This window comes from Cavia porcellus, unplaced genomic scaffold (assembly GCF_034190915.1).
Source record: "Cavia porcellus strain 051 isolate PalLab524CR breed Dunkin Hartley unplaced genomic scaffold, mCavPor4.1 scaffold_3, whole genome shotgun sequence".
Taxonomy (NCBI): domain Eukaryota; kingdom Metazoa; phylum Chordata; class Mammalia; order Rodentia; family Caviidae; genus Cavia; species Cavia porcellus.
Genome location: NW_026947486.1, coordinates 19,232,160 through 19,244,069, shown reverse-complemented (window position 1 = coordinate 19,244,069; position 11,910 = coordinate 19,232,160). Strand labels below are relative to the sequence as shown.

The 11,910-nt window shown below is 46.8% G+C and overlaps 1 protein-coding gene across 4 annotated transcripts; it reads left to right on the top strand.

Annotated features, from left to right (window-relative positions):
• Window positions 1-79: 79 nt before the first annotated feature.
• On the top strand, window positions 80-11,381 carry Cfp (complement factor properdin). 4 transcript variants are annotated; one of them, XM_063245785.1, is made up of 10 exons: window positions 80-1,568; window positions 4,941-5,034; window positions 5,126-5,276; window positions 6,496-6,671; window positions 7,097-7,267; window positions 7,399-7,590; window positions 7,685-7,858; window positions 8,099-8,290; window positions 8,437-8,554; window positions 9,894-10,140. In XM_063245785.1, the coding sequence occupies exons 1-10, from the start codon at window positions 1,536-1,538 to the stop codon at window positions 10,057-10,059; spliced, it is 1,467 nt and encodes a 488-aa protein (XP_063101855.1). In that variant the 5' UTR covers window positions 80-1,535; the 3' UTR covers window positions 10,060-10,140. The 4 variants fall into 4 exon arrangements, with proteins under 4 accessions (XP_063101855.1, XP_063101854.1, XP_012999763.1 ...); XM_063245784.1 differs by having other exon boundaries at window positions 2,416-5,034; XM_013144309.3 differs by having other exon boundaries at window positions 80-5,034.
• The last annotated feature ends 529 nt before the right edge of the window (window positions 11,382-11,910 follow it).

The window sequence follows — 11,910 nt, the reverse complement described above, 5'->3', positions numbered from 1 at the left end:
AGAGACTGATTGTGAGAGAAATAACATGATGGCGTGTGTCAGAAACCGTAGTTAAGACTGCCAATTGGTGATTGAATATGTGTGAGAGAAAGTGTAGAATGCTGTGATTGTGTGTCTTATGTGTATGAGAGAAGAGCAGACATTGTGACCATAAACTTTTGACTGTGTGTCAATATGAGAAATTGAGGTTGTGTTTCAGAAACTCAACTAAGACTGGATGAAAGATTAACTGTACAAGAGTTGGGATGTAGCACAGTGGTAGAGTATGCTTGCCTATTCCATCTTCAGCACAGCCTCCCCCGCAAAAAAGTCCTGAACAAAAACTTGCAGTGATCAGCATGAAAGACTGTTTATGAGAGGGGAATGAGAACTGCAGATAGTTAGTGTCTTACAAGCTGATGCTGAGCAAGACAGAGTGAATAACCAAAACGGAGTGTGAGAGACTGTGTAGCCAGGAAACAGGTAGAGACTGTCAGGGACCAGGTGTAAGTGAGAGGCTTTACTGTGAGAAAACAGGCGACTGACTGGTTGTGACTTGTGGAGTGTGAATGGCTTCTGTGCAAAGCTGTGCGAGGCTAAAGTGTCAGCTAAAGTCAAAGGAATGTGTGAGTTGAATTGTGTGAGAGAAAATGGCTGTATGTTATGGACTAAAACCTCTACAAACTGTGAGCTAAGTAAATCTTTCCTCCCTTAAAAAAAGGAAAAGAAAAAAATTGACTGAGGGCTAAGAGATACTGAGATCCAAGGTACAAGAATATGTCTCTGAAAACTTTTCATGATGATTGGAAAAAACCATAAGAAACGCAATAGCTGAGGCTAAGAGGCTTTCATTGTGTACATGCACTTGTGAACCTGAGACAAGTGGCACCCTGGCTTGTAGTGACTGCAGTCTTTCCACCAGCTCTGGTGATCCTGAGGGACTAAACTGATGTAGTAGGTCACAGAATTGTCCATGAGGGAGAGAGAAGAAAAATGTTAATGAGAGGTACAGAGCAGAAAGGCCAATAACAGTAGTCATGGAAAAGAAACTTCACAACTGAGCAGTGTCTAAGAGTGTGAGTCAGGCCAGAGATACAGCTCAGCAACACAGTGCCTGCCTGGCAAAGCATTAGGTCCTGAGTTCGATTCCCAGTACAAAAACAAAGTGTGAGTCTGTGAAATATTTCATAAAACGAAAGAGAGATCATATGTTTGTGAAAAAACAAGAAAAGAAAAAACTAGCTTGAGCCACTGAGACCCTGAGTGACTGTGATCAGAATGTGTGAGACACTTAGGAGATTGTAGTTGTGTGTGTCTATAAGCAAGCTGACTGGGAGGAACACAGTGGTGTGCATGACTGACACAGCATGGACAGCTGATTGCGTGAGACCTGTGGAGAGTCTGGCAGTAGTTGAGAATCAGTATCCGCATGTATCAGAAGTACACTAGGTGGTAAGGCAGAGTAAACGAGTGAGCAGGGTTTTTAGAAATCAGTTGTGTACTTATGTGTGAAACTCTGTAAAGACTTTTTACAGGCTAGAGCGCAAAAACTTGGAATGGCGAAAGCTGAGAAGAAAGCTGAGAAGCAGGTAAGGGTAGAGTCGAACACACTGCAATGACGCATGCTTGTGAGACCATTCACAGGAGGCTATCAAAGGCTATAATCAGCAACTGCAGGGGTTTAAATGGCTTAAGTGAGTAGAGGAAGAGAGATGGTGATTTTGTCTGTATGAAAAACTTCATAAGAGTCCAGTTAGTAATGAATGTAAATCAGTGACTATTTATGGATGTGAAAAAATGGCAGACTGAATGAAATGACTTGTTATTAGAGAATGTGACTTGCGTGTACGTGAAAAACTAACTAATGAAAAAATAAACAACGGGGATGCTGAATGAGTCAAGCCATGAGAGATAACTGCATGTGAAACTGTTAGAGGAGATTGTAGTGAGTCTGAGAATCAATGTCAGAAAATGACTTCGTGAGTACGTAAGTGGCATTGTCTGAGATTGTGTGATGGGATACGTACGTATTTCAGCTTGTTCAAAAATAACTATAGTAGAGGCTGCAAATCCAGCACTTTATGTATACAGGCAAAAAAAAAATTAAACATGAGAGAAAGAGACCAGTGTATTAGAGGCCATAGATTGAATTGCCAGGCCTAGGGAAGAAACCTCTCCTTTGTCTGCTGCCTTCACAGGCCCCTTAGATTCAGCCCTTTGGGCTGGCACCTCTCAGTTCTCCAAAACTTGAAATGCTGGGAATCCCCTGCTTTTTCTTGGGACTTCCTTCCACACCCTCTAAGTGGTCTGAACCAGACCCAGCCCTTGAAATGCAAATTATTCCATAAGGTGATTTATTCTCAATGTAGACTGTTCCTTTAAGCACTTAGTAATTGAATCTCAACTTTTGTTCCTTTGCTTTGTTCATTCACTTAGTGGACATTTATTGAGCATCTACTGTTTGCTGGTACCCATCTCCTGGCCCACAGACCCAGCAGTCAAAATACCAGACAAAAATCTGTGCCCTTGTGGAACTCATACTCAGTGAGGGAAACTGACAAGAAACACATAAAATACATTGTATCAGGTAGTAATATAATAAATAAGACAAGATTCTCACATTCTTGGTTTAAAGAAGGAATCTGCAGTCATTTTAATGCCTAAATGTGTGTGGGAGAAAAAGTGCAGGTAACGCTCATCCGCAGGGAATCCTGTAAGTATTTATGTAGTTAAGGAACAAAGGAAATATCGATTATAACAGTATTACCAGGGCAACAGGTTATTAAATAAAACAAGTAGGCAGAATTGCAGGTTTCTTGGGGAGTTTGTTTTCATAGGATAACACAGGGCTGACAGCTGAAGTCTTAGAATCTTAACAAGACCCCTTTGTTCAAGGCACACATTGAGAAACAGTCTTACATTCTCTGAGAACAGAATACATCTGTAATGGATACAGATATTAACACACACTTTATTGCCCCAAAATAAGAACGGTATTCTTTTTATTGATTTTTATTTTTTTGAGACAGTGTATTTCTATGTGGTTCAACTTGCTGGCCTCAAACCATTGTGTACCAATGAGCAGTACCCTTGAGAAACTTCTGTCTTGACCCCCCCACCAGATTATTTTATCTTGTTTTATTGTTTTATCTTGTTTTTGTATTTTCTCTGTGAATGCAGGAGAAATGAGGCATTGTCTTCTTGTCTTTCTCAGGCTCCTTTTTGTTAATTAAAAAGATTGTTTTTATGCTTTGTGGTGCTGAAGGATAAACATGGGCCTTCACTCATTAGGCAAGCAGTCTACCATTGAGCCCCAACCCTATCCCACAAAATTGTTGCTTTTACAACGGGCTCTGGAATTTCACTCAGGGCTATGAAAAAAAGAAAATAGCAGGACTGTGGATCTCCATTTCACCTACAAAAAAAGTGGGCTGAAGAGGAATTAATCATTAACAGTAAAAGAGAGCATGTGAGATTGTTTTCTGTAGCTGAGACCCACAAAGTAAATTAAGGATGGAGGGCTAAAATGGCAGTTCTAAAAGTGGTCAACCAGAAACTTGTTAGAAATGCACATTCAGAATCCCTGGTGTGGGACCCAACAATCTAAAATTTTATCAAGCCTTTTGATCCTGGTGTACATAGTGGAGTTTTTTTGTTTGTTTGTTTGTTTTGTTTTTGTCTTTTTGAGACAGAGTCTCGCTATGCAGTTCAGGCTGGCCTTGAGCTCACTTTGCAGCCCAGGCTGGTCTTGAATTCAAAATGATCCTCCTGCCTTCAGCCTCCTGAGTGCTGGGATTATAGGCACGTGCCACCATGCCCAGTTTACAGTATGGTTTAAGATCCACTGGGTTGCTGGAGATTTAGCTCAGCAGCATAAGTGCCTTCCTTGCAAGTGCAGGGTTGTGAGTTCCATCCTTGGAACCAAAAAAAAAAAAAGATCCACTGGGTTAGAGAGTGACAAAGATGTCACCCAAGATGTTCACTGTCTCACCTTTTAGAGTATAACTCTAGGGGAACAGAATTTTTTGTCTGGTCTGTTCTCTGTTCCATCTAATCCTGAGAGCGACATAAGGCATCTGATAGGTGCTCAATACATGTTGAGCAAATCAATGTAACAGTTGCCGGGCACTGTGCTAGGAACTTAAAAATCAATTCCTAATCTTTGCACCAAGCCTGACCTGTGTTGTTCGTGCTGTCCCTGTGTATTTATAAAAGAGGAAACAGGCTCAGGGACGAGTGGTACCTGCTCAAGGATAATCTGAAGGAGCATGGCAATACCCTCCTTTTTACCCCTGCCCCAGGGTTTGAAAATATCCTCAGCTAGGCCCCCAGGGGAACGGATATCCCCAAATGTGTCCTTTCTGAGTCCCTCCTCACACCAACCCACTTCCTTTTCTCACTTCCTTTGTACTGACCCCCCATACACACACATGCTGACCACAGGGAACCTCACTTTGCAGAAGGAGGGCAGGGTTCAGTCAGACTGGAGAATGAAGCAATTTCCCCAATCCATGCTTCCCCCACCCCATACGGAGCACCACACTCAGTTCATCCACACTCAGCATTGCCAGGGGCTTGACCAAGCCATTATGGTTGAGAGTGTTTCTTCCTACAGATAGGGAAACTAAGGCTCAGAAAGGTTGATGTGACTTACCCATAGTCATCTTCCTCTGGACTCCCAGGCCCCATTGCCCCTAAATGAGAATTTGTCCAAAGGCCATTGATTGCTGAAAAGTTGTTGGGTGGAGCAGAGTACAAGGTACTGGAGATTGGATGACAATAAAATAGGACTAAGGGTAACACAGAAAATGGGGAGGAGAGAAAAGAGGAGGAGGCAGAGAGACAAGGGAACAGCCAGAGCCAAAGAGGACTGCACAGTGCCCTCCCAGTTCCTCCCGCAGCAGGCAGGTTCCTCTTTGCAGCAACAGGTCAGCTCAGATCAAGCTGGTCCTCTCTGGCAGAGGTGCAGTGGTGTGCTCATCATGACTGCCCCAGTGCAGGTCCCTCAATCGCTGCTGCTGCTGCTGATGCTGCTGCTCACCCTGCCGGCCACAGGTGAGTGGGGAAAGGGACTGACTGTTGCCAGGGGTGCCCAAGCCCACCACACCCCTGACTGTCCATGTCCCTTGCCCTGATCCTACTACAGGCTCGGACCCAGTGCTCTGCTTTTCCCAGTATGAAGACTCCTCAGGCAAGTGCAAGGGCCTCCTGGGGAAAGATGTCAGTTTGGAGGACTGCTGTCTCAATGCTGCTTATGCCTTCAAGGAGCGTGACAATGGGCACTGCCAGGCATGCAGGTTCGGGGCACCTGGGCTGAGGGAAGGAGGAGAGGATTGTTACCCAGAACTGCCTGCTTTCTCTAGTCTCATGGGGTGGCCCCCCTGGGCTCCTGATCACAACCTTTAGTTCAGGGTTTCTTGACTTTGACACTATTAACATTTAGGACTGGGAGATTCTTTCTCTGATCTGTGCATTATAGGATATTTTGTAACATCCATACCCTTTCACTAGATGCTCATAACAACCTCTCTACACACACCAGTTGAGACAACCAAAAATGACTCCAGACATTGCCACATCTCCCCAGAGTGGTGAGGGAGCAAAGGCACCCCTGGTTGAAAATCATTCCCATAGTGCACTGAATTATTTGGCTTGCAGCTCAAATATTTCTGAAGGTAATTCTACCCTCCAAATTGTGATGACAACTCTATATATTGACTGCTCACTGTATAAAAACACATAAGGACAGCCGCAGAGCCCTAATCATGATGACACTTTACATTTCCTTGAGCACTTTCCCTATACTAGATGAATTGCAGGAGCTGGACAGCAGTTTGAGGATTCCTGAGGGTAACTCATCTCTTAATAAATATATATTTGGGTGACTATTGGGAATTGAACCTAGGGAACACTGAACTACTTATTTTATATTTTATTTTATTTTATGACACAGTGTAAGTTGCTCAGGCTGGCCTTGAACGTAGATTCTCTTGACTAATATCAACATGTGCCACTACGCCTCGCTCATTATTTTCTGCTTACCCTATATTCCAGATTCGTAATGAGGCTAGGACCTTAGGGATTTTTAAGAACAGCTCTGGGCCCCTAGTTGGCATTGGCAGGGGTGTTTCTGAGGGGGTCTCTGTGCTCATTGGGAGGATGGCTTCTGTTTTTAAGCATTTCTGTCTGCCTCTCACTGTGTAGAGTGATGACCTGTTGGGTTTCTGGCAGCAATCCCAACCTCCTATTGCTTACATTTGCTTACTGTGTACCTGGATTTGTCCTCGGGGATTTTCAAGGGTTAACTCAAGGGCCCTGGCCATGAAAGAAAAGGATATTTGCCAAGCACATACCATGTACCCGCCTCTTTCCATTCAATACCCCACCACGTCTAAGGGGGTAGATACTCATCAATCAAATCTTCACATTTACATGACATTCTCTCAAGTGCTTCTGGAGTCCCGTATGCCATCCTGTCTATTTGTACCAGGATGGGACATGTGCTTTTCTTCACAGGTCCCCACGATGGTCACCGTGGTCCTCATGGGCCCCCTGCTCAGTGTCATGCTCTGAAGGCTCCCAGCTGCGCCACCGCCGATGCATAGGCTGGGGTGGGCAGTGCTCTGAGAACAAGGCTCCTGGTACCCTTGAATGGCAGCTGCAGGCCTGTGAGGAGCAGCAATGCTGTCCTGGTGAGGAGCTTAGCAAAGTGGGCAAGCACTTCCTGTCACACGACTCATGACACTGGAAACATTGGCACAGAAGCACTGTGGGTAGGCAGTGTTGGATGCTTTGAGAAAATGAGCAGCCAGGGTGGTTGGAGGAGAGTGGCTGGAGGAAAAGGACCACAGTGAGCTTTAGTCTGAGTGACTTGAACTGTGGTCAGGGGAGAAATACAATCTTCTTTGTTTGTAAATAGAGCAGTCTACCTGAGGAGTGAAGCAGGGGAACCGGTATAACTACTGCTATAGTCTAGATGACTAATGGATGTGGGCCAAATGTGGGATGGGAGCAAAGGATACAGGGACAGTGTTACTTGGTGTGGAGTCCATGAGGAATTGAATGAGGATCCATGAATGGCACTCCCATTTCCATCCCATTCCCTTCTCACCCACAGAGATGGGCGGCTGGTCTAACTGGGAACCCTGGGGGCCTTGCACGGTCACTTGCTCCAAAGGAACCCGGATCCGCCGTCGAGTATGTAATAACCCTGCCCCCAAGTGTGGGGGCCACTGCCCAGGAGTGGCCCAGGAATCGGAAGCCTGCGACACCCAGCAGGTCTGCCCTAGTGAGTGAGGGTTGCCACAGGATATTGATGCGGGTACACAGGGTGCGTCTTTAGGATTACAGCAGAAAACTACCAGAGTAAGAGGACTTCAACATATCTAACCAACATGTGACTTCCCATTCCCACCACAGCCCATGGCGCCTGGGGTCCCTGGGGCCCCTGGAGTTCGTGCTCAAGCTCCTGTCACGGTGGACCCCACAAACCTGTGGAGACACGAAGCCGCACATGTTCTGCCCCTGAGCCCTCCAAGAATCCCCCTGGAAATCCCTGTCCAGGAACAGCCTATGAGCAGCAGAGCTGTGCTGGTCTGCCACCCTGCCCAGGTACACAAGGATCAGGGGGTAGTCTACCTCGGGTCCCTGGGCTGAGGGAGGATTGAGGTATCCTTACACTTTACTCACTTTTCTCCTCCAATAGTGGCTGGGGGCTGGGGACCATGGGGCTCTGTGAGCCCCTGTTCTGTGACCTGCGGCCTGGGCCAGATCTTGGAACAACGGAAGTGCGATAACCCTGTGCCCCAGCATGGAGGCAGCTTCTGTACTGGTGATGACACCCGTGCCCACATCTGCAACACAGCTGTGCCTTGCCCTGGTCAGCACCTCAAGGGAAGGGGCTGCTTCCATGCCTTATGCTTTTACCCATCTCTGCTACCAAATCCTGCTTCTAAGGCCTTGTTCCTGCCTCTTATTCCTCATGCCTTGATTCTACCTCTGAGCCCCCATTCCCACATGTGATCACCCCTACTCGCTCCCCCCAGTTTTCATTTCTTCCCTGAACCCCCTTACTGGTTCCCCACTGTGATCTGCATCCTGGTGCCCCCTGTCCCTGCAGTGGACGGAGAGTGGGAGCCCTGGGGTGACTGGAGTACTTGCACCCGCCCGCACCTGAGCGCCATCCGCTGTAAGGAAATCGTAGGCCAGCAGACACGCGTAAGGATCTGCAAGGGCCGAAAGTTTAATGGCCAGCGCTGCCCTGGGAAACACCAGGAAATCCGACACTGCTATAACATCCAAAACTGCATCTGTGAGTGTCCCACAGATGATACTGTGAGGGTGGGCACACCCAGGGACAGGGGTCTGGGTCTTCCAACTCTGCTGTGGACCCCATGGCCCAGCAGCCCTCCCTTCCCTTTTGCACTGAGACCTCCAATTTTGACTTTGTCCCCCCAGTTGGAGAGAAAGGCTCATGGTCACAGTGGACTCCCTGGGGGCTGTGTACACCCCCATGTGGGCCCAACCCCACCCGCGTCCGCCAGCGCCGCTGCATGGCCTCACTCCCCAAGTTCTCGTGAGTGACAGATAGAGTATATTGGGAGGGGTCATGATGTTAAAGGTGTGAGAGTGGGTTTCCTCCAACCCGGGCTTCCACCACTGGGTCTGTAGTCTTTACCTTGCCAAATGCCATCTCCCAGCTATAAAAAGAGGGGAGAAATTAGGAAGAGAAAACAGATACTGGGGAAAAGTTATAACCTCTCTGCCCTCAGTCACCCATTTAGTCACTCAGCCATTCTCCCATTCACTTAGTCCTTCACGTGCATTCACTCTAAGCTCTCAGTCACTTATTCCTCCACTCACTCACGTGACATCTCACCATGCTGAGGCACTCTAAAGCCTTTTTTGCAACAGTTGCTGACATATAGAACTCAGATCTCTGAATCCTCTAAGGGACCCAAGTAAACAAATGTGTGTGGCAAAGGGACTACCACTGTGCCTGGGTCCAGGAAGCTGATTGGGTCTTCCTGGGCAGTTACGGTTGAGAAAAGCATTCCTGACATCAAAACGAGGCAGGATCCTGAACACATGTGATTGGCCACCATATGAGTATTTTGGCATCCAGAGTGGCCCAGCTTTTAGGGTTGAAATACCCAAGTTACTAGGTTAAGTGGGCTGTTCCCAACTCATACAAGGTCTGCCATCTAGGATGTGATCTCCCAAATGTGGAGCTCAAAATGGGTCTTGAAGATAAGTTAGAGTTGTTGAATGGCAGCACACGGGCCTTGAATGAGTGAAAGACTGAATGGAGTGGCTCATGCCTGTAATCTCAGCACTCAGGAGGCTGAGGCAGGTGGATCGCTGCAAGTTCCAGGCCAGCCTGAACTACATAGCAAGAACTTGTCTAAAAAAATTCATAAAGGCCAGGGATAGTTCAGTGGAAGAGCACTTGCCTAGCATATGTGAGAATCTGGGTTTGACCCCAGCACCACAACAAAAAAGCTTATGCCAGCAATTAACAGTCACCATTTATTGAGCACTCAAGTATTGACATTATTTGTACCATTTCTGTTTCTGTGCCTCAGTTCCTGAAAAGACGAACAGCTCAATATTTTACAGGTAAAATATAGTGTTAGGCACAAAGTAGGCATTCATTAAGTTTCTTGCCAGGCATGGTGGTGCACATCTGTATTCCTAGCACTCTGAAGTAGGAGAATCACAAGTTTGAGCCCAGCCTGGCCAACTTATTGATTTAGTGAGTCTGTCTTTAAAAAAAAATACGAGGCTGGGGACATAGCTCAGTGCAAAGGCCTTAGATTCAATTTCAGTACCACCACCACCCCTCAAAAAAAACTGTCGAATGCATTCTTTCCTTCCCTGAGCTTTTCTCCTCCATTGCCCCTTTAATGCCCCAGACCCACAGTTTCCGTCGTCGAAGGCCAGGGTGAGAAGAACGTTACCTTCTGGGGGAAACCATTGGCGCAGTGCGAGGAGCTGCAAGGGCAGAAGGTGCTGCTGGAGGAGAAACGACCATGTCTACACGTGCCTGCCTGCAAAGACCCTGAGGAGGAAGAGCCCTAAAACCTCTCTCTCTGCTCTGCCCCCCCTGACATCCCAGACCTCAATAAACCAGCCTCTTTGGGCTCTTCTAAGACTCCTTAACGAAGGCAAAGCAACCTAGCCCCTGTCCCAGAAATGGAGCAATAGTATCTTCTAGAGCAAAATGTCAAGCAGCCAGTTGAGGGAAACAGTACTCTCCTTGGAAGTCCTGAAAGTGAGTCTCCATCCCAAAGCTCCTTTCTCTACTGCCCTAAGGCAGTACCTCACTAGGGCCCCAGGGCACCCAGCAAGTTCCTCTGCAGATCTCTGGTTGAAAAGTGTCTTGATTGGCTACTGGCCCTGGCAGACACTTCTTGATTGGCCAGCATGCTGGTTCGTTGCAGTCTTCTGGCCTTCTGAAGCTCTCTAGGTGGCCTGCTAAAGCCTCCCTGCTGACCAATTGCGTTCAGCTAACCCAGAACCACCGCAGAGAGGCGTGGCTAGCATTGGCACCCTGCAGCTCAAACACCTGCACCTACCCACTCGCAACAGCCCAGCTCCAACACCACAATTACAGGCGACAAATAGTTCCTTGAGGCGGGGGTGGGAGGGCGGCTGATGAAGTGGCTGTGATATGCTGTGAGCTGGAGCAGAGGCTGAGAGCAGTTACAGCATCCACAGGGAGGATCCCCCAGGGCAAACCCAGATGCTAATTGCTTTCACCTATGTCCATTTCACTGAACATACTAGCGTTCACTGTAGGTTAGAACTAAGGCTAGACATCTGAGGTGAAGGAGGGCTGGCAGAAGGAGTACATCTGAGCCAGGGAACAGACACAGAATAGGCATTCCTTTAGTTTGAACATTTATTTGACACTTAACATCTACTGTACACGAACAATAATGCTGGACATCAGGGGACATAGGAAGAGAAATCAAGAGCAGCACATGTCTCTCTAAGAAACAGTGAAGGAGGCAATAAAACACCACTGCTCTTAGCATTTGTGCATTCATTTACCACTCACAGAATGCCAAGCCCCCTGCGATGAGACACATGGGAATCATAATAATTATGGTAATAGCTGGCACTTAGAAAGTAGTTACTATCCACCTGGTAGTGTCTTGAAGCTTGAACACATTCAATCCACAGCAAACCATGGAAGTCAATATTACCCCCATTTTACAAAGGAAGAAACAGGCACAGATAGCTATGGAGCTGGGTGTTTTTGAAGCACCAGTGTAGTGTGGCCTTAAATATCAGGAGCAGATTTCAAGACTGTTTCAGTGGGTGAAGGGAATCCTTCTGTGCATGAAGGTTCAGAAGGTAGGTTTTTGGTGCCTGGCATCTTGTCAACATGCTCATTTGACTTCTCTGGGCTAATTTCCCATTATGTAAAATGGGCCAGTTGATGTAATGAAGTGAAGTTAATAATTGGTCATCTTGGAAAGACTGAACCAAAGAGGGTTTCCGGCTGCTACTACAAGGTGTGAGAGGTATGTGTTCATTGGTATGTGGGTGTGTGCTTTATGAGGTGTGTGTGATGCAGACCTGTGGAGCTGTGCAAAAATTAAGGGTGTATTGGCCAGACATAGAGTGCACACTTTTAGTCCCATTACTTGGGAGGTCAAGGCAGGAGGATTGCTGTGAGTTGGAAGCCAGCCTAGAATACACAGTGAGACCCTGCCTCAAAAATAAACAGAATTAAGGATGTGTGGAATGTATGTGTGAGGTTACAACTGTGTGCCAAAACTGCACACTCATTAAGATATCATGATGGATGTATGGGTTGTAAAAGTGGGTACAGTACTTAATGTGAACATGTGAGTGTGTGATTGAATCCTTGCACAGAAAAAAAAATTACTCGTGGAGCCCCTTCTGTACATCTATTCATAC

What these genes read in the sequence shown, in the direction of transcription:
- Cfp (XM_063245784.1), top strand. Translation starts at nt 4,788, where the DNA reads ATGGGGAGGAGAGAAAAGAGGAGGAGGCAGAGAGACAAGGGAACAGCC. An exon ending in GCTCACCCTGCCGGCCACAG is followed by an intron (nt 5,035 to 5,125) that starts GTGAGTGGGGAA and finishes ATCCTACTACAG; the next exon opens with GCTCGGACCCAGTGCTCTGC. An exon ending in GGGCACTGCCAGGCATGCAG is followed by an intron (nt 5,277 to 6,495) that starts GTTCGGGGCACC and finishes TTTTCTTCACAG; the next exon opens with GTCCCCACGATGGTCACCGT.